The sequence below is a fragment of the Paramormyrops kingsleyae genome, chromosome 11, assembly GCF_048594095.1.
Source record: "Paramormyrops kingsleyae isolate MSU_618 chromosome 11, PKINGS_0.4, whole genome shotgun sequence".
NCBI classification, from domain to species: domain Eukaryota; kingdom Metazoa; phylum Chordata; class Actinopteri; order Osteoglossiformes; family Mormyridae; genus Paramormyrops; species Paramormyrops kingsleyae.
Genome location: NC_132807.1, coordinates 13,553,257 through 13,581,169, shown reverse-complemented (window position 1 = coordinate 13,581,169; position 27,913 = coordinate 13,553,257). Strand labels below are relative to the sequence as shown.

The 27,913-nt window shown below is 42.1% G+C and overlaps 2 protein-coding genes across 7 annotated transcripts in view; both read right to left on the bottom strand.

Annotated features, from left to right (window-relative positions):
* Window positions 1-1,505: 1,505 nt before the first annotated feature.
* LOC111840177 (SIN3-HDAC complex-associated factor-like) lies at window positions 1,506-6,263 on the bottom strand. 3 transcript variants are annotated; one of them, XM_023804722.2, is made up of 6 exons: window positions 6,095-6,263; window positions 4,758-4,915; window positions 4,489-4,588; window positions 4,154-4,295; window positions 3,800-3,950; window positions 1,506-3,259 (listed from the first exon to the last, which is right to left on the bottom strand). In XM_023804722.2, the coding sequence occupies exons 2-6, from the start codon at window positions 4,883-4,885 to the stop codon at window positions 3,076-3,078; spliced, it is 705 nt and encodes a 234-aa protein (XP_023660490.1). In that variant the 5' UTR covers window positions 4,886-4,915; window positions 6,095-6,263; the 3' UTR covers window positions 1,506-3,075. The 3 variants fall into 3 exon arrangements, with proteins under 3 accessions (XP_023660490.1, XP_023660503.1, XP_023660497.1); XM_023804735.2 differs by having other exon boundaries at window positions 4,181-4,295; window positions 6,095-6,259; XM_023804729.2 differs by lacking the exon at window positions 6,095-6,263 and adding an exon at window positions 5,852-6,076.
* An 847-nt stretch (window positions 6,264-7,110) lies between these two features.
* The window catches only part of LOC111840767 (DENN domain-containing protein 5A), a 40,559-nt gene continuing 19,756 nt past the window's right edge, over window positions 7,111-27,913 (bottom strand). For 2 of the 4 annotated variants that reach the window (XM_023805992.2, XM_072718078.1), the window contains 20 exons: window positions 26,258-26,445; window positions 24,110-24,412; window positions 20,413-20,628; window positions 19,951-20,185; window positions 19,703-19,765; window positions 17,984-18,134; window positions 17,127-17,220; window positions 16,428-16,559; window positions 15,738-15,890; window positions 15,318-15,405; window positions 15,109-15,187; window positions 13,781-13,909; window positions 13,367-13,488; window positions 12,523-12,668; window positions 12,156-12,274; window positions 11,813-11,994; window positions 11,605-11,687; window positions 11,096-11,219; window positions 10,812-10,977; window positions 7,111-9,752 (listed from right to left, as the gene is read on the bottom strand). In XM_023805992.2, coding sequence (XP_023661760.1) covers window positions 9,569-9,752; window positions 10,812-10,977; window positions 11,096-11,219; window positions 11,605-11,687; window positions 11,813-11,994; window positions 12,156-12,274; window positions 12,523-12,668; window positions 13,367-13,488; window positions 13,781-13,909; window positions 15,109-15,187; window positions 15,318-15,405; window positions 15,738-15,890; window positions 16,428-16,559; window positions 17,127-17,220; window positions 17,984-18,134; window positions 19,703-19,765; window positions 19,951-20,185; window positions 20,413-20,628; window positions 24,110-24,412; window positions 26,258-26,445 — 2,957 coding nt within the window. In that variant the 3' untranslated portion in view covers window positions 7,111-9,568. The remainder of the gene's footprint in view (window positions 9,753-10,811; window positions 10,978-11,095; window positions 11,220-11,604; window positions 11,688-11,812; window positions 11,995-12,155; window positions 12,275-12,522; window positions 12,669-13,366; window positions 13,489-13,780; window positions 13,910-15,108; window positions 15,188-15,317; window positions 15,406-15,737; window positions 15,891-16,427; window positions 16,560-17,126; window positions 17,221-17,983; window positions 18,135-19,702; window positions 19,766-19,950; window positions 20,186-20,412; window positions 20,629-24,109; window positions 24,413-26,257; window positions 26,446-27,913) is intronic. The other 2 variants (XM_023806000.2, XM_023806007.2) reach the window with 1 other exon arrangement.

Here is a 27,913-nt window from a genome sequence, read left to right as displayed (position 1 = left end):
GGTAATCACGCTGCTAATTTTGTCATAAAACAGGAACCTTGAAAATGTCAAACTGTTTTCTGGTAACATGCGTACGGTCTTAATTCTTGCTACTGTGCTGATCATATTGGTTATGCTAAAGTTACAGTATATTTGAGGTATTAATGCATCCATCCACCAATCTTCCGGCCGCTTATATGTTAGATCAGGGGTGTCAAACTACAGTCCTGGGGGGCCGGAGCCCTGCACAGTTTTGGTTTACCTTCATTGAACACACCTGATTCAACTCCTTGTATTAATTACCACAGAGCTCAGAAGCTAAATAATTTGTGGTGGAACAGGGAAAGAACTAAGCTACACAGGGCTCCGCCCCCCCAGGACTGGAGTTTGACACCCCTGCGTTAGACTGTAAAATATGCCCGACGATAAAATTCTCCAGATGCAGGAAATCGGCAGTTTATTGGGATAAATCTTACATTAGAAGGACAGGTAGAAAATCGGGATAAATCCGAAGACATCAGGAGTGTCTGCAAATATGGCCTGGGGAGGGGCCATACTGGGGCAGAAAATCCCCACTACATGAACAGTCCATCTCACATCCCCAATGCTGAAGGTGTTATCCACCGAGCTACCTTGTTGCCTGTATGAGTTTATGATTGTATTTTACAAACATTTTGCTTTGTTTTCACAATTTAATGGCATTTATAACCACAAGAAGTCCACTAAAAGGCTTAATCTCCAAGGAACATTTACACATTTAATGAAGTTCAATAGATGACGAAGCAGGGATTATTGCATGTATACAATGGGAACATCATTTATGTATTTAACATTGCATGTGTTTTGCTTATATATTCTCAACGCATAGGCCTGAATGCGTAGGGGTATTGCCATCACTAAACGGAGTACTGTACTACCAATTAATACTAATCGACTAAAAATAGCATGTTTTCGGGCATTTACCTGTGATATTAAACAGAAGGTATTTATTTTAATATTTTATTAAAGCACAAACTACAGATGAAATATATAAAATAGCATCCTGTCTAATTCCCAAAAAGTCCACAAAAAGTTTTTACAGCATCAGGAATGTTTATTTTTTAAAATAAATAAATATAAATTATAGCAGAAATCTATGTTCACAATGGAAACAACGGAATGATTTTTCTTTAAAAAAAAAAACAAAAAAAAAAAACATTTGGTGCTGAACTTCCTCCAAATGCTATCTCTCATGTTACCATAATAAAGAAAAATGTGCCAATATTTAATGCTGGCAAAATTATCCAAACCACTAGTGAGAAGGAACATTAGTGAGACATTTTCACAAAACCAGGCCATGACTAACATCACTTTGATTCGTAATAGAAGTGTGTCAAAAGATTAATTTACTACTGTAGATAACTAGTTAGTTGCAGAATTCCATATGGTTGCGGTCAATAAGAAAAATGAAAAGAAAAAATGTGGGAAGAGGTAGTGGACATTGTTACATGTTCCTTACAATAAGACAAAATATTTTGACAACGCTCTCTAGAAATTGCAGTGGAATTTATTTTTACATGTTTGAGATGTTTAATTCAAATCAAACAGTTTACAAGGCCCATTTAATTCCTGAGGAACACATGAAGTCACAAGTCAGGGAGTTTTAAAGTTTGTAAGGTGTGTTAAGCGTAAAAAGAAACCATAGCATAATCAGCTTTGATAAAAACCCACAGAACTGTAGGAAGTCTTTGAAAGCTCACAAGAAAAACGGGAATTTTCTTAGCCTGATGTTAGTTGGCTCTTTAATTCAACATGATTTCACACATTCAAAACGTCTGCATAGATTTCATTTGTAATTATTTTGTTACAAATAACCTGAATAATGGCAAACCATGAGGGAGTTTCTCAGACAGCATTAACAAGGGAGCTGATTATACAGGTTACAATCCTTCCTGACATCAGCACTCAGGTGCTTCACATGGGTTAAAGCATATAAACAAACCATAATACTCAAGTATCTTAGCTTTCACACCGTGTAAAGGACTATGCTGCAGTCCTTTAACTAGTAAAGGGGAGGGGACTAATGGAATCAAACTGCTCAAAATGCCTCAATTTCTTACAAGGACATACAAGCCTGACAAAATATAGGCATAAAGAGCAAATAATTAAAGGTACTTTGTTAGGAAACCACGGGATAGAGCTTTACAGACTGAGACTAGGTGCATTTAGATAGATGTACGTAGACACAATGAAAGTTTGGATACGTCAACTGTCTGAATAAATATGATTCAATAGACAGGCAAAATGGGGCCAAATCAAATCTACTGCAAGGTGATACCGTATAAACCTAGGTGTCAAACATCTTCCATACTTCCATTGCATATTTATTAAAACTGACCAACGTCCGAACACAATTTCTGATAACTGATCTAGGATCAGTATTGCAGGAAGGAATTAAGTTTGAAAGGCATCTGGGGTTTAAAAGAAAAGAAAAGAAAAAAAAAACACTGCCCTGAACGTCTTATTTCCCCAGACACCCGGAATGGACCTATTAAACACACAAAACATCAGTAATTTGGTTTGTGCCTGAAATATGCAAAATAAGAAGTAGTTGCCACAAAATGCCATAAATAAGAACCCATCACTGCGATGAAATGATGTATACTGTTAATCTATGCATATTAATACAGGAAATAAACTTCCTTTTAGCCAAAAAGGACAAAAGAACCGAAAGCAAAAACCATTAAAACGTAACCGTATTTACAAACTGGCACTGATATAATGGGATGAGTTCACAGTTTGAATATATAAAAACCCACGTTTGCTTCTGGACCAAAAAAAAGAGTAATAATCATACTTCCTGAAACTATAAATATAACTAATGCCCTGACCTTAAAACGGCTTTTTTTTATTTTTCATTTTCTTAAAAAAGATAGGGAAATTCATTTTTATACAAAAAAGAATATTCAAAATAAATTTTAAAAAAACTGGGACACTGTCTACCTGTCTAACAGCTATACAGTAAGCTACTAAGGGAAATGTGGAGGTCGAGTCTGCCACTGGAGACAAAGCTAAGAGGAGCCAATGAGACTCTAAGGGGGCAGAGCATGTGGGCCATCACCAGGTCCCCTTCAGGTCCTCCTCTGCTAGAGAAACAGGAGGAGAAGTAGAAAGGTGTGCCTCCTGTGCGGGCGGCAGAGTCTCCTGCTTCTTGGAGCTACAACAGGGCTTGAAGAAGCGCGGGTCAATGATGACTTCTCCAAAGCGACCTTTGTAGATGATCCCACAGCACACCTTTTGTCTGTAAGAAAGAAAAGGCTCAATATGAAGGTGACAAATTCAGGATTCGACCTTGTGCCAGTGGCACTGTATGTAATCAACGATTTAATAATACACAAAGTATCATTTAAAACCCATGAGCCCAAGCACAGCACCCCGGCCAAGGATCATCAACCTGCCAGTACACAGACAAACGTGTCCAGGGCAAAACAGTTTTTCCCCCTGGATCAAAACATGTAGGCTATGCTTTTAAAATACCATATTCATAGTAAAAAAAAAAAAAAGTACTTTGATCAAAATGTCCATCTGAATTGGCCATGGTGTTGATCCAGGGCCTGGACACAAGCTACAATTCCTCAACAAAAACATTAGGGTATAGCATTAAGGCAATTTCCATTAATAATATACTTGTTATGTGACAAACAAAAAGCTTGAGACACAAAAACAACAGTATTTCAGCATCCATCAAGTTTCCCTCCATTCCGCTCCTACAGAAGAGTGCAAACTGCATATGAACACATTCACACGTTTTAATTAACCAACGTTAAAGTAAGAACTGCACCTCTTCCAGTAGGAAAGATCGAGGAAGGAGAAGGAGGATGGTGAGGCACGCCTCTGCTTCGATTCAACATCTGAGCCGTCATCGGATTGATTGCTGTAGCTGGGTGACTGTGGAGGAGACACACTGGAGGTGGTGCTATGGGCATCGGAGTCTGCGGGCCAAGACGGTGCTGATCAGTATATTTCAGGAGAGTTTACATTCATTACTTTTAATTAAAATTAACTGTAAACTGACATCTAGATACATAATATGGGGCATAGATTTTTTTTTGGCAAATAATGCAGTTAATTAACTATAATTATGGACAAGTAAAACCAAATTGAATAATTACTGCAACATAAACAACTGACACACCTTTCATTTTGCAAAACTGCAACTCACTCTGTCTTTTAAATTTGTGGAGCCTCTTCAGCTTGCTTTTCTTTTTCGCCTCCCTGCTTTTCTCCTTCTTCGGCTTGGTCAGCTTAAATCCAGGCCCAGCCCTTGCATCTACCACCTAATGAAAGTAAGAACCAGACAGACTATCAAAAAGCAGAAATTAAAATACACTAAATTCATTTTTATTCAATCAGGACTAAAGTATGTTGAAGAACTGCTCTGTAAACTGTCGCTGAAATTTATTTTGTTGATTTGAAATTAAAATTAATTCTTTTAAATATACTTTATATATAGAAATAATGATGACTAACGTGGTTCCAGTTCTTTTTAGATCCAAGCGGCAGTTTTTTCCACCTTTTCACCAATAAGACACAGGCATTGCAGATGTCTCCAACGCGATCCTCTGCTAGTCTATAAAGAGAATTTACAAATTCCTTATTTACAGTGTCTATTTTGTTCATTATGACAAGTCAATTACATAATACGTAATGAATATATGATACAACTTAGCATTAAAAACAAAGTAAAAATGCTGAAGGATTAATTACAATAAAATTGGGCTGCACATTGTTTAACTTACCCAAAACAGAGTCTGAAGTTTTCCTCGTATCGGCTGCTGTCGGTAAAGCGGGAGCTTGACGACTTGGTTTTACAAATGCAACACCCTTCGTGACTCCGATAGATCTTCGATTTATGAAAACCGAACATTTTCAAAGTTCGTCAGGGAATTGTCGACCTCTGCTCAAAGTATGTAGAAAATAAAGATAATAGAAAACAAACATAAATAGATTAATAAACCGTGGACAACAGCGATGCAGGAAATGCGGCGCACGTGCGAAGGGGGCGGCCACCGACCGAACGTGAAGCGTTTCTTTCTGGAGTTTTGTCGGTTAAATTTAGCAAACCACGAAGAACAAAAATCAAAAGATATTCAACGTGCTAATCTTCAACAAACTGTTAGTTCAGTGACCTCTTTCTACTCGTCAGCTACTTGCATAAATGCACCAAAGAGGGGAAAAAAATAACTCCCACCACAGACACTACTCTGCACTTCTGAAAGATCCCAACTCCCACATTTACAGTTAAACATTACGGGTTTCTCAACCGAAATGTATTTTGCTGATTAAAAAAATAAAACTCGTTTAAGAAAGTGCGGTACTGGTATACCGTAGCTTAGTTACGAAACTGAAAGTAGTATCAGCTAATTTAAAAAGCAAACACTAAAGCGAAAATACGGCAAATATAAATAAAACCGGCTTAATGTAGTGCTAGAAGGTAATGAAAAATAGATACACGAAACATCTAATGGCGCAGCACCTCTCTAGCATCGCACCGTAATTAAATCCATCAAAATGCCTTCTGACGCCATCATGTAACAATCAAAGCAACTCATAACAAAAATCATTTTACTAATATACAAAACTTTCGAGACTTAACGGTTGATTAAAAAGTATTTTATCTCAGGTATTTTGCGGAGTTATAAATATAGCGAGCACATGCTGCTATATTTTGAATCATTTCAACAAAAACGCGGGGAGGTGCGTCGGATTATAAGAAGCATGCAATAAACTCGGACTCGAAATTTAGTAAGAGGAACGATGTACTCGAAGTCAGTCTCCGATTGTGTAACAGGATATAACCCGCTCGTATATTATATGTGAAGACAACACTGACTTTTAAAATGCAAACTTTTGCTCGGTATGAGCGCGAAACGACTCCGTGGCTGCTTTAGTTTTTGTTACTGCCATGCCACGCTCCCCATGCACGTTCTCCCATTGTTGTGCGTTAATGATCACCATGCTTCTATTTACTCTAATTTCGTATAGACTAAATGCATTTTCAAGTTCAAAAAAATAACGTACAAATACTCATTCATAATATATACAACCAATCAAACAGGAAAAAAACAAGACTTACCAAAAACTTCGAATCCTTTCTATTCTCAAAGCGACACTGCGCATGCCGTACTACTACTGAATACAGCTGGACATTAGAATATAATTAACATAAAAACATTGACACAAAGCGTAGTATTACAGAAATACCATATAAGGAGTCTAACGTTTGCGTTTGAACACACATCCAGCCAATAAAAGAACGAAATGGCAGGCATTTAAGATTGTTGCATTCTGGGTAGGATAGTGAACAAGTTAGAAGATCAGGGAAATCTACCGTTACAGAGAGCATTTGAAACTACATCACCCACAAGGAATCAGTATCAAGTAGAATGTTCATTGTTAAACGGGGTTTCCGAAATGGCGCGAAAGGGATATTGCTATTTATTCGACAATCACATTATATTTTAATTTCAAATGTGACTAATGACTGAATTGTGCATCATTCTTATGACACGTGCTCAAAAATGACTGTAAATACCTACTTGACGAAACTATATTTTCAGCAAGCTCTGGCAAGTGCTGCTGTGTTTACATTGTATGCAGGAATTTGACTCCTCCCCCCTATGGATAACCATTTTGTGTACGTGCGTGCGGCGTGTTTGGTTCATTCACAATTTGGCGCGGTGTTACCGAAAGACCCTTATAGGATTAAACCATAACGCGCTTTTAAATATTTTCTGTTATCTTTCATGCAGTTTCACAGTTATAACAAAATGTTAGTTTACTTCTGTGAAGCAACTTTACCGACGATAATTGTTGACTGTTATATGCTTAAAGGAATTGTTTGCGTTATAAATATTAATGCATTACGTAGAAAAATACGTTTTATGGGAATATATCTGGATTCACTTTTGTTTAGCAGATTTTTTTTTGTCTAAAGCGGCTTACAGGTGAGGCAAATAGCACATTATCTACCAAAGTATGCGCTAGTATTTGGCATTTTAACACTGACAATACAGTTTCCAACCTTAGGAATAGATAGCAGGGAGAATCAGAAAAATAAAACAGAACACAACAAGTAAAACAACTTTCCTATTATTGATCCAAAACGTTTACTCTTTATTAATGAGACAGACATAACACGTGACCACTCCTGGCGATCCAGTACATGGCTTCGCTTCTCGTACAGTTCTGATCCCAGAGCAGTTACAAGAATGATAAAGAAAGCCTTCTAGAAAATTATCTCCCATATACATTAATAGTAATTTCAGTCTACGTTCTGCTTTTTGTAAAAATATACAATACACTTTACATACAGACATGTTCTGTTATTATACACTGTACACTATTAACCACTTTTATTACACTACATAACACAGCTTAGAAGAAATATCAAACCACCCCCCATCCCAAGAAGCTCATGCCATCCATGTCGTGAGACAAAGTGCCAGTATCATCCAAGCATTGCTGGAATGAAAATTGAAAATTCCACATGTGCTTCTGTAAAGCAGTTTTATCATGACTTTGTTATGGGGCTGTTAGTAAAATCATAAGGCAGACCCAACCATTCTCTTGGTACTGTCCGTAATTTCCTTTGTGGATTTTCCCCCCAGTGATCTGGGAATTGCATAGCAGACACAGCAGCAGAGCATGGTATGCGACGGGAAGCTAGAGCCATTTTAGTACGACGGAAAAATCATGGCACAATCTCGAACATCTCATGTCAATTCAAACTGCATGACATGGCCTACTGTGAGCATGTATTAATGCAGCTGTCTTCTGTCTGTAAATATAACTCTAACATCTTAACAAAAATTCTAACAATGAAACCATGTGCTACAATAATATACGCTCAGTAGGCACTTTAATTGGTACACCCAGCTAGTAGTGCAGCGGACTCACTGCTGGCTCCAGACTATAGGAAACTTGTGCATTAATAGAAGCCTTTCTGCACACCACTGTTGCACTGAGCTTTTATTTCTGTGGCCTTTCTGTTAGCTTTAATGAGTCTGGCCACTCTCCTCTGACCTTTCTCATTAACAAGATGTTTTCACCCACAGAACTGCTGCTGACTGGGTCTTATTTATTTATTTTTCATTGTATTGAACTCTAGACGCTCTTGATAGTGTGAGAAAAACCCCAGGAAAGTGGCGGTTTCCAAGGTACTAGAACCACCAGATCTGCCACCAACAATCACACCACTTTCAAAATATCTTAGATCATACTTCTTAGCTATTCAGTTGTTTATTATAATTGTTACATTGTTGTGCTGTGTGTATGAAGCTGCACCCACATGGTTTGCCATTTCGAGGAGCAAGTTTTTTATGTTACTAAGACAGTGTATCGTATAAACTGTCCACTGAGTGTATATTCACAAGTTACAATAAATATAATGACATTGAGAAAATGAAAAGAGCAAAGGCCAAAGAAAGGCAAGTGGACTCTTACCAGTTTACATAATAACCATACCACATCCACATTAAACCTCACCAACACAGTGAAACTGGGCAGCCACTAGAGCACAGCAGACAAGTTATTCACCTGAAGTAGAGGGGGTGTGTAATTTTTGTCCCACATGCAGCAGAACGCTCACAGCACTGAGCTTCAGAATCTTAATACCTGGAATCCCCATCAGAAAGCGGTTCAGGGGTGCTGCAGTTTGGCATTTCAGCTGCTTTACTGAATGTAATAAAGACATAAAAGAAAGCCATACAAATCACTACCAGAAAGTGTGAGTGTACGATTTAAGGTGAATAAATATCGAGGTATTCAAAGGAATGCTAAAAAGACACGCATTTCCACTATTATGTCCACAATAGAGCATTAATATAGAAAGTTAGTGGGCACAGTTTTCTAAGTTCTTATTACTGCTCTTATGAGGACAATTGTGCATCAGTGATTCAAGCTACATTTCCTTAAATGGTTGGGGCTGCCTCTTCAGCTGGCCAAGTACGATATGTAAGATTTGGACGTTACTTTCTCAAGAACGATCTAGTCTGTGCATTGCTATTGTAAGATATAAAACTTTAAAAGGAATTCTTCCTCTTTTAAATATAAAATTGACTCATTGTTAGTACTTATAAAGCATACTTCTACATCATTTGCTTTGAGCTCTGCATTATGATTTAAAAAAATTGACAACAGAGCAAGCAACTTGACATACATATTAAAATAATACTGTTCCTTTCTGAAAATATATTAACCATTTTTGTTCATTGCGTTCCATTTAAACATACCCATTGTCAGCAGTTCACAACATCCACAAAAATATTCAGCTGTCATTAATACAGTATAGCGCGTGTAGGTGTGTGTTCACCAAAATAAAAATGACAAGTCATAATAGAAAACATTTGAAATATATAACAGTATATTTTCAAGAATAAAAATAATAACATTTAAAAAGGCTCATTGCACTTACTATATGGCAAACATAAAGGTAGCTTTAAATAAACTAGACATTTATCCCCAAGTCTGTTACCATTTTAAAAAACGTTTAATTTGTCTGTAAAAATTCTCCTTTACTTGACACGTCGCATCCTAGACACGTCGTGCTCTAAATGCCGATGCCTTTCACAAGCGAGGCCTCCAGGGTGATGTTGAACTCCTGTAATGTCTGAAGCACTCTAATCAGGGAGTTCACCAGTGTGTGGTCTTTTATCAGTGCCGTGTCCTCATACATCTGTGCTGTGATTGGACAGTCTGCCAGAAGAGCAATCCAGTGGTGCAGCAGGTGCTCTCTGTGGGGCAGAATGAGTCATGTTAACTTGCGGAACAATTAAAATCCAGCAAAGCGGTACGGAATACAAGATGCAACACATACAGTGCTCACAGAAAGTCTTGTGATGTCTGTTTAATTCAGTAAAAATATTGCAAATTTATTGGTTTTATAACAAAGACCATTACTTTATTCATGTGTGGACAAAAAATGTATCACATTAGAAAATAACTAGTTTTAAGTAGAACATTAATTTCAAGAACTAATAAACTGAAACCTAAATTATAGTTCTAAATGAGCTGTTCAGAGTTTAAAAAGTTCATTGACAAGCAGTCTCATCTGGTGCTTTTTAAATATTAACACCTTTGCAATAACATAAAATACCAATTATTTGTGTTTAGAATAATTTGCGAGCCGATACCTACATTTGCAAATAATGGCAAAATGGCAAGAACAGCACTAAATGAGTCAGTCAAAAAATGATGACACTTAATAAAAAGAAAATGTCTGAGTGGAAGATATATGCAGATATGTTAAACATTGGTTGTCAATGGTCTTCTGTTACAGAACTAATCAATTTGCAACATTTTTACAGAATTAACAAAGCGCCCCAAGACTTTCTGTAAGCACTATATATGCAAATGTTTGGTTGTACTGTACTGCATCAAAGAGCATTTGAGTCGTAACAAGGAAAGATTTCTGCTGTTCTGATATCTTCAGACACTCTTTCCTTCAGTTATGGTCACTTTGCTAGCTGCTTTTTTCCCTCTCAGACTGTGAACCACAGTCTCTGAACCACCCCCCCCGACCCCCCAGTTTGGCACCCTTCCACACAAGCAAAGGATGACAAACAGGTTTGTCTAGATGAGCCACCAATGACACATCAAGGCACAGGAAATAACAGGAAGGCTAATTATTCCGCTATCTCTGGCGGAGAGAAAAGAGCCACTCTTTGATTACTATGTGATAAATGATAGGCCGGAGAGTACAAGGTTTTCCGGTGATGAAAGCATTGCTCATTAAACCCCCCAGCCACCGCACCAGGCCCATCCCCGCATGTCTGCTCTGTAGGTGGACCCACCTGGCCCCCAGACACACAAGCAGCTGGAACTTTCCGTCCTTGCCGATGTTCCTGGGCGTGCCGTTGATGGCTCTCATGAAGCGGCAGAAATTTCGCGCCCTCATCCGCCAGTTCTCATCCGCCATGTCCTGCTGCTCCAAGGTCTCAAAGTGACCCTGGGCCTTCTCTGTAGAGTGACATACGGTCAATCAGGTGGCCTCCATGTTCCTGGGACACTGATGAGCAGCGAGAGTATCACTGACAGAAAGACACCTTTGGCTTCAGGTGAGGAGAGGCGCCCTTACCAAGGTAGTCCCAGATAAAGACGCTTTTGAAGAGACGTGGAGACTTAAAGCCATGCTGGAAGACCTGCTCCAGAGCCCAGACTAGACCACTCTCTCCACACAGGAGCAAAGTCAGACTACCCCTCTGACAGAGAGTGAGAGAGAGACATAAAGAGGCCAATGAACTGATCATTTCAAGGGGAACTCCAGTGTCACATCAAGTGTTTCACTTCTGTTTGTTTTCTGTGTACTGCTAGCAACATTCCAAAACATTTAGCGACATTCCAAAAAGATTTATACATACTACTAAAGGGATACAATATTAGACATTTTTAACATCAAGTCAAGTATTACTGAACATACTATCTCTTTATATACAATCTTTGTTGTATTTTTTTTTTAAACTCATGGGAATACTTTGCCCAAGGAGACAATAAAAGCAGCCTGATACCACCAGCTTTCTGGTCAGGAGTATAATTTGTTGAGCCCCCTGCCACCATGCAATGGCTACACCTGACATCACGCCTTACCTCCTTCTCTGGCTTATGGAAATGCTTCACTATTCCGTTGATGGCCTCTCCCACTCCCTCTTGAATCTGACCTGTATTTAACTCTGGAGCACAAGATAAAGTCACAGAAAGCACTGTGAGATTCTCTTTATTTTAAGTGCCCATGAATTCAGATCACTAGTGTTTCATTTCATCTCCCCGACTTTATCATTTTCCCCATGATACTTACTTGGTTTGCTACTTGGTGAGATGGTGACCAGCCTCCGTATCATCCCAGGGGAATGCTGTAGCGGAGGTGTCCGGCAAAACCGGTCTTCGCTCTCTGTACTAGACGTGATCAGTTCCCCCACTAGGATCCTCTCTAAGCTTCCATCATCCACACCTTTCCCGAGCCAACGGCCACATGGAAACCTGATGATGCAGCCACCAGATACACACGTAAGTAACGAAGTAAGGCAGATAACACCAAGCCAGATTTACAAATGAATCATGTCCCTCAGCATAAACCTGCAATGAAGAAGAGTGAAAAAGGTCTGCTGATCTCCTCAAAGGAAGCATCTACTGGTACTCACTTGTAGGTGTGGCCAGTGATCTCATTTCGGACGATGACACACTCCACCAGCCACTTAGCATAAAGCCCTGAGTTGTCATGTCCCATCTGCACCGTGGTCAGCTTGCCCAGGTTCTGGCACTGTAAGGTGTCATAGGGTGACTCACCAGGACCAACTTCTCGCTGTTCACGCTAAACTCTAGTCCACCATAGGTGCCATTAAAGCCGCCCGAGTCAATAATTACTATTCCAAGTAAATGAATGAATGACTAGCTTGACAGGGTTTATTATGTGTGAGGAATGGCTGTCATTTACCTGCAGATGTGTTTTGGTTCACTGAGCGACCCCCCCGCCCCCAACACCCCGAGTGGACCAACCCGCTCTCTCACCTCAAAGGTGATCTCCAGCGTGTTCTTGGGGACCTGGAGCACACCCGTCTCCGACAGCTCCCCCGAGACACAGACCCAGGGGTTGGCCGTGAACATGGAGCCCCCCAGCTTCTTGCTGGGGATGACCACCACGTGGTATGGGATCACTGTACCGAGCACATGGAAGGACAGTGGAGAACACATCAACCTGATTGCTACCTTTGGGCTACACATATATAGCTGAAATATACACTTATATGTTACAAAGCTTGGAAAATATGCTTTCAGATGGAATTACATACTAAACGAAAGGTAAGCAAAAAGTGTCTACTACATGCATTTATGGTTATAGTAATGGCTAAACTTATAATAACGAACATACAGGGATCTTGTTATAACACAATTACATATGGTATTCTCAGTGATTGAGTAAAAATATTTCAGGGGGTATGATAAAATCTGCAGGTAAAATTTTAGAGCTGGCGGGGGGGGTGGGGGGGGGGGGTAGTTGATTGATCTGGATTAAATTGTGTTTCAGTTCAAACCGGAATTCACCGGTTGAGTACCCCTCATGTAGTTGGTAGGTTCACCTTTATGTGTTACATGAACAATTTAGGGGGGTGGTTTGTGTAATTCATTCCCACAGGGCACAGCATCCATATGCCTCTCATGGCAACCTGGGCCCAGGGTATACTTGGAAAGAAAAGTATTTTAACGGTGATGAACTTGGGTTTCCTGAACACATGCAGTCCTTCAGTTACTATCTGAGATGGAGGAGATTCATCCAAGGCGCCGCATCACGGAACATCTCAGGTATTTGAGGTCAATCCCCTTAAAACCCCTCATGTGAGACGCAGACACTCACTGACGGTGGTGAAGACGTTGGTGAAACAGAAGTAATCCACGGCATTGAAGGAGAGGAGATGGTAGAGGAACTGCTCCTTCTCGTCGTCACAGCGCAGAAAGGCGTAGTGCTTATACAGCTTGCTGTGAAGACACATAGCCCAGCTGAGCGCTCTGGCGATGCACTGGATCAAATGCTGTATTATGTTTCTCGCATCCAACTGGCCAAAAGACTATTACTGTAAATAAATCCTATTTCCCCCCCCCCCACACACATGGCACTGTGTGCAACTAATAAACTCATCTGCTAATTTTTGTAACAATCCAGACAGGTCTCTCTTTCAAGACAGCATAATTAAATATAGAAAACCTTAATACAATACATGCCCTAAATTAGACTGCGTTGATGTTTAGTATGACTATGATAACTCCTCACTTGCTCAACTCGTGGTCCAACAGCAGCTGTTTGAGGTGTCTGGACAGAAGTTTCTTCTCCATCGAGAGGCGTACCCAAGCTCTTGCCTTGCCTACGTCGGTCTTGATCTCACCAATGTTCTGGATGTGCCTAGAGGAGTGAATGGTGTGGCGACAGGGTGGACAAGGGATGATAAGATTAACGCTAAGAAAAATACAGAGTTCCACTGTAACCATGAAAACAACAGAACCTCAGAAAAGTATCCAGGAGTTGATCCAGCAATAGGAAATATCCTGGCTCAGAGTTTCAAAGCACCTCCTCTCATTGGCTACGGCTGCTACCATCCCTAATAATGAATAGACTTGGAGTTCTAACAAGCCAGGTGAAATTCCCCTGCATGCAAGTTGCTATAATGTTCCTCCAGCATTAGGTCATTGTTGTATAAGAGCCAAAAGCCTCCCTGCAGTGTTAGGACAGCCTCCTGCTGTCTTGCTTTCAATGTGCTGCAGGAAGTCCAGCAGTCTAGGCTAGACGTAACAAGCTGCCACCTCACACTGTTAAACCCTCTTCTTGGTCTTATACGAGGATCAAGCTTTTGTTTGATGAGCGACATCCATGTTTTTCATGCATGCAGAGACTCGCAGAGACATGCAGGAGCATAGCAGCTCTTCTGCCTCAAGATACATACGTCTGGCTGAACAAATTCTTTCATGCACCTACAGTTTGGATTAGGTTACCTTTAAATATAATTTAATATAAAAGAACAAAAAGATAAAATGGGGAGGCTGAAAATTATATAGCGTGTCTGAGAATATGGAAAAAAAATCCATTTTGAAACCATTTTCTATTACGGATCATTACATTGTTCTCTAGTACAAAAACTATTGTATAAAACAGAATAAATAAACTCAGGAGGGCAAAATACACATTTATACTAGAAGCAAAAAAAATGGCAATATGAAATTCACAAGCTTGCCAGAAGAGGGCAGTAAGTAGCCAATATAAGAACATGCTGTAGGATGTTAAAAACCAACAAAACACTGAAAAATTAATACAAAAGTCACATAAACATCTGGGTGAGCAGGAGACTCTCCTTCAGTTATTCAGTTAGTTCACAATGCAATTATAGGACCAACAGTTAGCATTCTGAATAAACGCTATCCCTTTCCGTAGACAGTCGCCGTTTACTTCACATTCGTAGCAGTATTTTTTTTAAAGCCTCACACAGGCTTCTTTAAGTACATCCTACTTATATCACTATCTTGAAATGGGAGGCAGCCAACACACATGACCCCTCGCCACAGGTGTTTCTCCAGTGTGCCGACAAAGCTGAGATATAGGTGACTCACCGCATATCCTGGATGAGGGAGATTTTGAGGGGGGGCAGAGCAGAGCCGGCGTCAGACTTGCGTCTCTCGGGGTTGAAGCCTGAGGAGATACCACTGCACTGATGGTACTGAAAACGTGACTGCTGATCGTTTGAGGATCGTTCATCCAGTATGTCCACAGCCATGACCTACCCACCAGAGACCAGACCAAGGTGACAGGCGTGGCATACCTGGGGGGGCCAAGCCGCCTGGGGGGGCATCCCTCTTCTCTTCGCTCTCCTGGTAGTGCAACAGGTGTGACCATAAGGCCGATTTACCCTGGCAGGAAAAGAGCAGGGAGAAAAAAAGCCTGAGGCAACATCCTGGTGAAACAAGAGTGAAGGTCTCTCCCCAAATATCACTGCAAAGAGACTATTGAAGGGAGTGACCCTGAGTGCACAAACAGGTACTTAATAAAAAGAGAGACCACTGCAAAATGCATAGGCAACACAATGCTGGTGACTATCTTTGGCGGCATTGTTTGGTAATGACCTTTGTTTTTGCAGTTAGCTCACATTTGAGGCAGGGATGCAGAGGCTTTATCGCATCCCAGCAGCCGGCAGGTTGGGCTGCGGCCTCGTCGCCAGCACGCTTCCTGCCAGGACACTGACCTGCTTGACCTGCAGGCCGTGGCTCCAGATGCGCTCCAGCAGGTCGCAGAGGCTGGCGATGAGCGTGTTCTCCTCCACGCCCGTGATGCTGCCCTCGCCGTGGCCCAGCTCCACCGCCTCCCTGCCCATCTTCTCCACCAGCATGCGCTTGGTCTGGGAGAAAGTTCCACCATCACACACAGTGCAGTGACAAACCACAGAGGGCCCAGTGAAAACTGCTGAGCTGCCGGTTATCTGATGATGTGAGCGTCCGGGCCAGGGTGCCCCCCGCCTTGTCTTAAGAGCTTCCTGAGACAGGATACAAGCTCCCCACATCCCTAGACGCGGCACATAAGCAGTTGGAAGAAGGACAGTTAGATGCTTTTATTCACATTGATTTTCCTTGAACTTGGATTTCAGCAAGAAGCTAATAAAGCTCATAACTGAACATCATATAAAAATTAATACATCAATTTATCTGGTTTTATAAATATGTACATTTACAGGGTTTCTGGTGAAATTCTATTTGGTCAATAGAAGTGGATATTATTAGATGGTACCTGTTTCCATCAGCAGCATCCTGGTTGAGATTAGCAACCTTTGCTTACAAATCCATCACAAATCCAGTGCAACATATGGCATGGCCAATTACACAAGAGCTTGGATGTGATGCAGTAAAAAGCACAAAGAAACGGGTAAATAAGATGGCACCTTGTTTCTGCATTCTTTCAGCAGTCCCTCAACAAACTTAGAGTTGGTCTGCGCAATGACAGACGGGGAGAGGTTGGAGAGCTTGGGCTGCCGGATGGCGGTGCCCAGGTTGCGGGCTTCCTGGATGTACTTCTGCAGGAATAACAGAAGCTCAAACAAATGAGCTGCTCCACTCAGGAGGCAGAGAACCAAGCTGAGTGGATGCAGCATCACAGGGAGGGATGGGCGGTCTACTTCCACTCAAGACTCAACAGGCAGCAGGACAACAGGAAGTTCTACGCTGTCTATAACTAGGTGAAAAGGAATTAGAGATGCTAGTAAGGGGGTCTTCTCTATGGACCTCACAGCTCGGGGGAATTACAACACAAAATAAACAAGATGTCTCTCGATACCAGGTCAACAGACACAGACTTAAGGCAGGGCTGCACTGCCTGCGACTGCCAGTAGATGTCGAGAGCCAGCAGGAGCTGAAACTCCTGAAAGACGCACTCCAAATGCTGATGGGAGGTGTGGAGAGAGAGAAGGAGGCGCGGCCCATGTGGCGGAGAAGAAGGGAGAAGTGAGTCATGCACCAAAGCTGTTAGAAAGGTGAAATAGTGCATGACACGATTATGCGGAAAGCAGTGACCTCATACAGGCGCGTGCCTTATCGATTGGCTGTGGTGTGGCTAGACTGTAACTATGGCGACAGTGGCTCACCTCTCTCTGGTCGTTATCTAGGTACAGGTGTTCGGCGTGCTGTTTCTGCCTGTCCTTCCTCCGCCACTGAGCCGGAGCGCTCCGCTTCGTCCACCTGACGCACAGAAACTCAGTGGGTTACTGAGCCAAGCATAGTACTTAATGATACAATCTGAGGAACGTCACATTAAAAGTCATTAAAAACAATTTCAGAATGGTGTAATATGTGTAATAAATAAATTGGGTATTTTATTCAGTAAAATACAGTGCTCACTTAAAGTCTTGGGACACTTAATTCACTAAAAATATTGCAAGTTTATTGGCTTTATAACAAAAATCATTAACTCATTAATTTAGTAAGTAAGTAAGTAAATCAATTCAAGTACTAATAAATTGAAACCCAAATTATAGTTCTAAAAGAGCTGTTCTGAGTTAAAAAGTTCATTGCCAAGTATCATAGGGTGTAACACCTTTGGAATAATATAAAACATCAAACATTTGTGTTTAGTATCCCTATGGCAGCTAGTGACTACAATTACAATTAACAGCAAAATGGCAAGAACAGAACTGAATGACACTTAAAAAGAAAATTTCTGTGCAGAAGATATATGCAGATGTGTTAAACACTGCTTGACAACAGACTTTTGTTATGAAACCAATGCATCTGCAGCATTATTACAGAATTAACAAAGCGTCCCAAGAGCACTGTAGATGTCATTTGCTATTTGGCAGCCCTTTTCAAGATGCAGTGAGATACATGTCCAGTGACAGGAAGTGGGCAGAAGAAGGCCACTGCTGCAGTGTGAGGTGAGCAGGCGGCCTCATCCTTTCGGGGGGGGGGGGTGGGGGGGGCATTCCTGGCAGGGCCTCCTGCTTACTTGTTGCCGGTGGGTCCTGTTGACAGCACATCAGACTGTAGGCGGGGGAAGAAGCCGGCCTCGTAGCGGCCCTGTCCGATCTTCATGTCCAGCAGATGCGGATGCAGTGCCGTGTGGTCCATCTTGGTCAGCCGCATCTCGATGGCCTTTTCTGCCGTCGCAGAGAAGAGCGAGACGTTCACGTCACACCCCGTCACAAAGCTTTTTCTCCAATACCCAAAAATAATCCCTTCCCTTTGGTTATTCAAAACCAAGTTCAGCTACTAGATTTCAGTTAAAGGGCCACATCTGTACACTCCAAGGCCATTTTTCTGATGTACAGATGCGTGGAAGGATGGAAAAGGTTTCAAAGCAGATTTTAGACAGACTGCAGGCGATAAAAGCAAAACGCTGATCCTTATCCAGAAGTTTGCTGCCCTCGTTTGCTGCTGATTCTTCGGAGACCTGCTTGGCTTACAGCCAGAAACAGAAAGGCATGATATCCCTCCACCTCACCCGCAAATCCCCGCGGCAGGTCTTCACCGTGCAGTAACCCAGTAATACGGCTTGCAGCAGGGGTCTCAAACTCAAATAAGCTGAAGGCCACTAGCTAGAAGGTCTTCCCAAAATGGGCCACTTCAGGTATTTTTTGAGCCCAGAGAGGATAAAAAAAATTATGAAATGTCAATAAACCACTAAACAGCATGCAAGATGCCGGTGCCAAAACTTGGGGCGAAGGTGGGGTACTTAGCAGAATACAGACATTACATTGTTTGATTGGAAAATAAAAGATCAATCAGCAGGCCAGATTTAACGCTGATTTAAAAACATGTCACGGGCCACGTAACCTCCCAAGATCACCAAATTCATTTTCTGTCCACTGTAGAGGACATTATTTTTTTTGCTCTTATCTCTCATACTATACATGCCACCCTGATAAGTCCTGATGTCCCTTAAAGAGAGCAGTCAGGGCTCTAAGGCGATGTCACAGGCATGGGGGTATAACCTTCCCCTTCCTCTTCCCATCAAATCAAAATTTTAATCAATATTAATGTTTTTTTCATGGATCTCAGGAGGCTTGAACTGCCATGTGAGGCAGTATGTTGAGACAGTGAGCACATTTACTGTTAGGACCTGCATGAGGACCTGCATGAGGACCTGCATGAGGACCTGCATGAGGACCTGCATGAGGACCTGCATGAGGACCTGCATATGGTGCCCTTCCTCATATTAGTGACAGACATGCAGTAACTCCCAAGATCCCCCAAAAAGGTAGAGCGTGGTACTTCCTGTACAGTACTAATGTATTAGAGGTAAAATATAATAAAAACAATAAAAAATATAAAAATAAACGTTTGTAGCCTCCAGTAATTAACTGCTTGTTTTTCTTTCTAAAGTAACAGCCGCTTATTCTACATATTCTAAAGACTTATTTTTTCAGCTGTGTCTTCATTGGTTTGTTTATATGTATTTTTGACACTTTAATGTTACCATAATAGGTCAACCTAGTGTTATGCTAAATATCCTACAGCAGGAATTGAAAACACTAACAGATAAGCATTAATTCAGTGAAACGACCAGGCCATTAGCTGTAGTAAGCAGTGACAGTTTTAATCGCTATGCTTTGGTAATTCCCACAATGCACTGCCAAGCATGCGTCCTGAATTCCGCCACCGGGAGATATAAGTAAGGTTAAAGGGGGATGCATTGCTACTAAAGTGTCTTTGTTGGTCTCCATACCAATGGAATGAGGGAGAGGAGCTACCAGATCGATATTCTCAAAGCGCTTTTTGAGAGCAGACTCTGGAAACAGAAAGAGTCGGTCTGTCAGCATGTCAGCATTCCCGTGCTGGGAATACCATGTTATTAACATATAAGTCACATACATAACAATTCATCTGAGATGCAATAGGATGCAGACACATTTCATTGCATTATTTTCCTCCTTATCTTATTATAAACTGCAGCGTCGGCCGCTGTGCCCCCACCTGATTCCTCAATGGTGGTGCACTTCTGGTACATGGAGGTGCGCAGAGTGGGCGTCCGCACGTTCAGCATGCGGATCTTGTCCACTCGGGCGTCGAACACTCGCAGCACGTGCTCCTTGTCCTCATCGTCGTGGCACAGGATCTTGCTGTCGATGAAGGAGGCGAACATTTGGGTTTCCAGGAAGCGAGAGAGGAAGGGCAGGTATGGCTCTGGCTGGTCAGAGAGGAAGGAGGCCTGGACGGGACAAAAAGGCAAAGACTCTGAGGTATTAGGGGTCTTTTCTCCCTTTTCTGCACTGGTTCTTATGAGAACAAGGGGCGCGTCGATGAATGACTTTCATGCTCTTTTTCCAAGATTTTTACTCTGTCAAACAAAATTCAGGCACGCTTCTGAGCAAATACGGTTCAAAGCTCTTCTCTTCAACACGGGAAGCCATATTTACCCGCTGGTTTTCATCTCACCTTATCAAAGTTCTGCATCTGTTCCCGGTTGCTGAACCAGGAGTCCTTGTCCTGGCTCGGCTGGATGACAAACACCTCGTAGTCCGCAAACATCTGAGTGAAGCGGTTGGCGAAGATTTCGCGCACGTGGATGTTGAGCTTGTGCATCCTGAGCTCCTCCTCATCACACTGCACCTTCACGTCCTTGTTACTCCCCTGGTTCTCCTTGGCATCCAGCTGAGGAAGCGAGAAAGTGAGGTGACACAGTAATTACACCTCCCCCAGAGGAGACTGCCGGCACAAGGCTTCATTTTTGGTAAAATTATCCTTCTAAGAAGATATTGACAGTTTATATATTTCTCTCAATCTAATGTGTGCCAGTTGCTATTTCTGCCGTTTCCTTTTTAATAATGAGCAGTACAGCAGCTCACGGCGACAGCTATCATGACCTCAAATGTACCGTGGACGCTTTTCCACAGCACCAAGTACCGTACTTTTGGAACTTTCGCTTTTCCATTGACTTCCAGTCCTTTGGTACTTCGGTATTTTGGAGTGGGATTTGAAACACTTTCTTTGTTGATTGGTTATGCGTCGCTGCTCTCGCGATGCCTCGGTCTGCCCGTCGACACACTACATTGTGTTTTTCTTTAAAGTTTTTACAATAACACCCAGGAAGTTAATTAACAAAAAATATTATTTGGTAGGCTTGTGAACAAATTAATCTAATTTCAATGTTTTCTTATGGGAAAAATTGCCTTGGTTTGCATACAAATTGGTTCACGACCACTTTCCTAGAACGGATTGTGTTCGTGAACCGCAGGCACCATTGTATTTTGTTTAATATACTAGGACAGCATGCATATACCGTGTTGTGCCAGGGATGTGATTTGTTATAAAAATACTGGGGTATTTATAAGGCAAAAAGTTGTTCATAAATTTCTCACAAAGCCATCTAGGAGTGATTTAAACAGCAGAGATGAAAATGATTACGATCTATATCTAGAAAAAGAATAATTAAAATTGCAAAACTAGCTAAGGTTTTTTTTTACTATGATAGTAAAAATGTTTTAGCGAAACTTAAACTGCCTGTGCTATAATATCCGTACAGAATTGAAAGTAAAGAAAGCCAGATCTTAAACTAGCTTACTAGTTGTAAGAATTGCATGAGCATAACATGTGATGGTATTAATGTCGCACATCGTCCAGCCCTATAATATACTACAACTTCTTTTCGAATTCAGTACAAAATACCCCAACTAACGTTATGATGTCATTCGGCGCCATGATTTTTTAAATCATGGAAAATGTTTATTTGATTCTATGCACAGTCCAATTGGTGGATCTGTAGAGCAATCTTGACTAGAGGAACTCAAGCCATCTAACCCAAAAGGGAAACGCTGAACCAGTGCCTGAAGGCAGAGAATGTAGGTACTCCCCTTGTTATTCAGTACCGAGTGCCGGTACTCCCCTTGCTATTCAGTACCGAGTGCCGGTACTCCCCTTGCTATTCAGTACTGAGTGCCGGTACTCCCCCTTGCTATTCAATACCGAGTGCCGGTACTCCCCCTGTTATTCAGTACCGAGTGCCGGTAATCCCCCTGTTATTCAGTACCGAGTGCCGGTACTCCCCCTGTTATTCAGTACCGAGTGCCGGTGCTCCCCTTGCTATTCAGTACCGGGTGCCGGTACTCCCCCTGTTATTCAGTACTGTGTGCCGGTACTCCCCCTGTTATTCAGTACTGTGTGCCGGTACTCCCCCTGTTATTCAGTACCGTGTGCCGGTACTCCCCTTGCTATTCAGTACCTAGTGCCGGTACTCCCCCTGTTATTCAGTACCGTGTGCCGGTACTCCCCCTGTTATTCAGTACCGTGTGCCAGTACTCCCCTTGCTATTCAGTACCGAGTGCCGGTACTCCTCCTGTTATTCAGTACCGTGTGCCGGTACTCCCCTTGCTATTCAGTACCGTGTGCCAGTACTCCCCTTGCTATTCAGTACCGTGTGCCGGATTCTCTAGGCAATTACTTTACAAACAGGATCTGAAATTCTCAATAAAATGAACCAAAGAATATACAAAAAAAAATCACAGAATACTAACGTGGAAAACAAATTTAAACTAGACTGGCTTAACTATAAAAAGTATCTTGCAATCTTCCTTCATAAAGCTGACATGGGTCTAACCAGACCAATGGGGTTACATTCTGGCTATCGGAGCTTGAGGTTTACGGAGTAAATCCTGTGCTGCTCACATATTATTCATTCTGATCAGTGTTAAGGAAAAAAATGGTAAAAGCCTTTTATATATATTTTCATGACATTGGTGTTTAAATGACATCAGAAGCTGATTTTTCCCTGTGACGATATTGTGCTTTGCCTTGTTATTCTTATGCAAGTCGATGCTGCTGAAGCCACCATGTACACAGAGCTCATTTTAGTTCGATATGATTCATAAAGGGCTCTGAGGGAATGAGGGACAGAGGAAGGGAGCGGAGGAGAGAGTGTCTGTCACTTCATGTTATCTTTTCCACACATTCCTGTGCGGCCAGAGCCTGTGGGCTTGGGAACGGAAGTGCAAGCCGATTGTTTAGATTTACAAAAAGACAGAAAGAGTCACTCAGCTGATAAACCGCAGTCAAGATCCCAAACTGAAAACACAAAGATTGCAAGACATTCAGCAAGCTGCTCAGGATCTTTCAGATGTGAAGTGGATTACAGACCATCTTGCTGTTGGTCTTCAGGTAACCAGCACTGGAAGCCTTCCTATGATTTTTGGCAGCACTTTACGTGAGGGGACACAAATACTGCAGTAGTCATCACTTTCTTAATATGTTAATTTACCAGAAACCACTGTTAGTGTTAGTTATGTACTAATCCCATGTTCGTTCATCATCAATCAATTATAACAGTGCATTTCATGCAGTTACTACATTTGTTCACGGTTTGTACTTTAATAGTAACTGAGTTACTCAGTTACTTGTACCCCCTCAAGTGAAGTGTTACCTGATATTCCTATTTGTAACATTCCTTTGTTTGGAATAACGATTACGCTGTCCAGCAAGCCATGTTGATCAGTCTTCCCGACCTCAGTGGATATACATACTGTAGCCGGTGCCTTTACAGGGGACAGGTAGAGCACACAGGTAGCGCACACAGGTAGAGCACACAGGTAGAGCCATATTTAGACAATAAGACAGATCCTGGCCAGAGATAACGCACCTCAATACCTACAGACCAACTAACTGACTCAGACGTGAGGAAACACCCCAGAACAATCCAGGTCTTATCATCTCCCCAGTCTGTCAGCAAGTGACCTGCAGCATGCTGCCATGCGCTGAACCCAAAGGCCATGTTACAAAACAGACGGCAGTTAGCGTCAGTAAGCAGCACCGGGCTGGCTGAGCCTCATCCTGGGAGCGTGTCATAGCAGCTAGCGGAGCGACTGCTGCTGAGTCACAGAGCAGCCATTCAGATGACATCAGGGTGGCACATCCAACTTCCAGAAGTCACACAAATCACCGCGTCATCAAATCAACAAGTCAGAGTAAAAAGCGTTTACAGCTTCCATATAGACTGTCATTCAATTCAGGAAAAAGTTACTTTCCATTTGAAAAATACTTTGATGTACTATAAGTTATTGAAATGAAGCCCTTTCTCGTCTTCAGATTTTGCTGTTTCCGGAATGTTCTCCAGAAGGGCCAGGCATGGCCTCTTGCAGCTTACCTTCTCCAAGCTGAGCCCGGTTCTCTTGACCAGGGCCTGCAGTCGGGCGATGGTCTCGTTCTCCTTGAGCAGATAGGAGCTGAGTGGAGAGCCGGACAGGTTGCCATTACGCCGGTCCGAGGCACGGAAGACCTTGAGCTTGGTCATGCTGTCGCTGCAGCGGAGTCTGCCCTCCGGGGGCACGCCGAATGCCAGGAGGGCCTCCGAGATCTCCTGGATGAACTCAAGTTTGTTGGGGAACTGCGGCAGGTCCTCGGGCAGCTCAATGAAGTGGTTGTCGATGTCCACAAAGCAGAGGTTCGCCTGGAAATACAGGTAACAGCAAATCAGTACAGCACTGCGGGTACCACGTGATGACATCCTGGGAAGAGACCAATAGCAGTTTTCACCCCTATTCAATGAATATGGATGATTGTACGACTTATTCCAGGCAGGAAGGATGGATGGATGGAGTTGTGCCTCTCCAAACGAATATTAACAACACAGAGGAATGGCACTGATCAGGCATTTCGGTAAGCCACCTTCATCACTGCTTATACCAAAGAGTTTATCAACAAATACAGCTACCCCTTATTTTATTTACCTACTCAAACCTTTAAAAAACAACTGGCAACAAGGATGCATAACATGGTTACATGAGACTAGATCATGTGCCTCTGGATTAGGGCTGGATCACGCGGCCAGTCACGTTACTTTAGTGTGGCATGGATGTCATATCAAAAATAAGTATTTAACTAAAACTAACCATGCATTATGTACTTACAGTACATAAGGACATAAACAGTTACAGTTACACACACACACACACTTGTTTTTTTTTTTCCTTTTTCTTCCCCCCCAACTTCATTTTGACACTGGGAATACATGCCTTGCATTCATATTAGCTAGCAAACCAGCACCGATGCCAGTCTGGTAGTATGTAAGGGGGTGTGTGTGCTAATTAATATACTACAAAATCAATGTCTGTATTTATAGAATGTGCACAGAATCCAGCAAGTGACGTGTGCCCTGCATCTCTGCCTATTGTCAGTAAATAAATGCAGGTCGATGGTGAAACTTTGTGTCTTCTTTTTAATCCTTTATAACCCCATAATAAGAAATAATAAAATGTTGGCATTTCCAGACTTCCACAGCAACCCTTCCATCAAATCAGTTTGCTATGTTTGTTTTCAGTCTGATTAGAAAGGGTGTTTATAAACAGCCTTTAGTCCAATATCCTTTAGGACACCATACTAGACTATTCCCCCGGCCAATGAACGATCAAGAGGCCCTTTTGTCACAGAGCGAACCGTCCTCGTTGTTTCAAATTTCCACACGAGCGGTTCTCAAATGTGGTCTTCAGAATGAACCATCGCAGCGAAAATGACATCACAACAGCCGCGCGGACTGCCACGTCCATGTCCACAGTAAGTATGAAGCAGCCCTTGGAGGTTAATGCAGATGGCAGAAAACACAACCTGTGGGTCGTCTGACAGCCCAGTTGTCAGAGCAAAGGAATGGTAAAGATTCACTGCATTTCATAAGACCCTTGAAAGGTGGAAGAGCATGACAGCCATTCAGATTCAAATAAAGAGAAGTTTTCTGGAAAATGAAGATCTTTGAGATGGCTGAACTGCTCTAAGGCATAGAAGGAGGTTACTATCAAGATCAATCGCACAACATGTTTGACTTGTTACATTTAATCTGTTCTGTAACCTTAATGATCTCCTAGTGTTACTGTTTAGAAGACTGTTCATTGTGTTTTGTTTGTAAACTAGAAATCTGAAAAACTCCATTTCAGCACTTTGAGGTTTAGTCAGAACTGGTTACAAACACTTATGCTGAGTGACTTTCAAATGTATCCAGATAGAAATTTGTTTTTTAAAAAAAACCTTTTCATCGAATACTATAGACTTCATTTTTTTCAAGTGCCCTCAGTTACATGAGTTTATGGTACTAAAAATGCATCAGGCACGCCAGCAGGTAGTACAATCACGGATTTGAACCCCCCCCCCCCCACCTCGTTAACAAACTCTGCCCTGGACCAAGACTGCACACTGTGCTATTTTCAAATGCTGGTGGGCAGGAAGTGTCCTTGCTTGACACACATTTGTTGTTTTTTTTTTTTTTTAATGAAAGGCTGATGAATGAGGTGATGTGGCAGCCTACCTCCTGGGGCAGCTCCAGCTTGGACCGGTCGTCATGGCCGTTGGAGTGCAGGCCCATCAGATAGGGAACGGGCGCGTCCAGGAAGTGCTGCAGCGAGGCGGGCAGGATGGGCACATAGACGTGCTGCCACTGGAAGGGGAACATCAGGGCGGTGATGCTCTCGGCCACCGTCATCAGCCTCTGGTAGTCTGTATGACCAACAGACAGCTGTTAGAAGTACTCCGTGGTTTGGGGCTGGGGACAGCTAACCCCCTTTATATTACATTCATTTATTAGCAGGAGCTTCTATCCAAAGCAGCACACAACTGGGCAAGCAGTGTCAGTCGGTCCTTGGTGAATCTGGGATTACAGGCATTGCTGAGGAGCCGATCGCCATCCACAGTCCTTCCCCATAGAGCCACACACACTATAAAGCAACCAGTTCAATTTTAGGTCTCAGTGATACTATGCAATCGTCACTTAAATAGCATAGCGAGAAAAAAACCTAGTCTAAACCTAGACTGAGCTCCTGGCTAATTCATGAATTTGCTCTCCCTTGGGGTCTTCTATGTCTAATCCTTTATTTGCACTGTGGCGCGCATGCAAAGCCCCTCTGCCTTGTGTGCTATGTGCTTCTAAAAAACTACAGCAACCAGTACACTGTTCAAGCAGACTATATCGCTAGGAACTGGCCCATAATGTAACTGGGGTGCATCAGACAGTGAATTGCTTCGATGCCCCTGAAGAGAAAATCATAGTGGAGATGATGCGATGACAACATGCTGGGTCCTCACATTCCCCAGCGTGCCTTGGTACTTCATATCCAGACAGGCAAGCACCACCTTCCTCACCAGAGAGCAGAATACTGTACAAAGTCATAGGTACATATTTAATAGGTACAGACAAATGTTCAGAAGTGTTTTCACATTTCAGGACTGTAATTTATATTTGACTGTTAAACATTTATCTACACCTTTAATGTCTGCAACATTTTGGCACCTTTAAACACAAGTATTTATATAATGTTTTTCCTGCAAAATGATTATTTTCTTCCCTTCGTGTCACTCCCAAAGAGCACCCTTTGATCTAAGCCCCTAACGCACTGGACTTCGGGTTCCTGCTGAGGATTCATGCACAGAAGGCTGGTGGCATGAGAGCAGGAATCCTGATCCAGCCAGACCCCTCTGCCCACAGGAACAGAAGACCTTTTCATTCCCAAAACCTCACATTACTGCAGAAGCACAGGGTCTAGTCAAGTAATGAGCTGAAAGATTGCGTAACTCTATTACAGATTCGGAACTGTGCTCTCAGACTGTACAAATTTATTTGCTAGTTAGCATTTCAGATTAGTACATATTTATTTATATTGAGAGTATATACATAGAAAAACGTCTATGAATACAGACTGCAAAAATGATGGGCTGTATATCAAAGAAAATATTAGGAGTATACGCATTTGTGTTACCCACACCACTCAGCAGTCTAATAGATTTACCCACACGAGGCTGTGTTGCTGGTGGGGTTGATTTAGCTGCTATAAATTTAATATAATTATAATAGTCATCATACAGAAAGCTGTATGATGTGTTTCACGACCTCATATGCCCAATATACAAGCTTGGCAAACAACAGAAACTACTTCAAAGAATTCAGTTTCATTGTCTAACTAATAGTGCA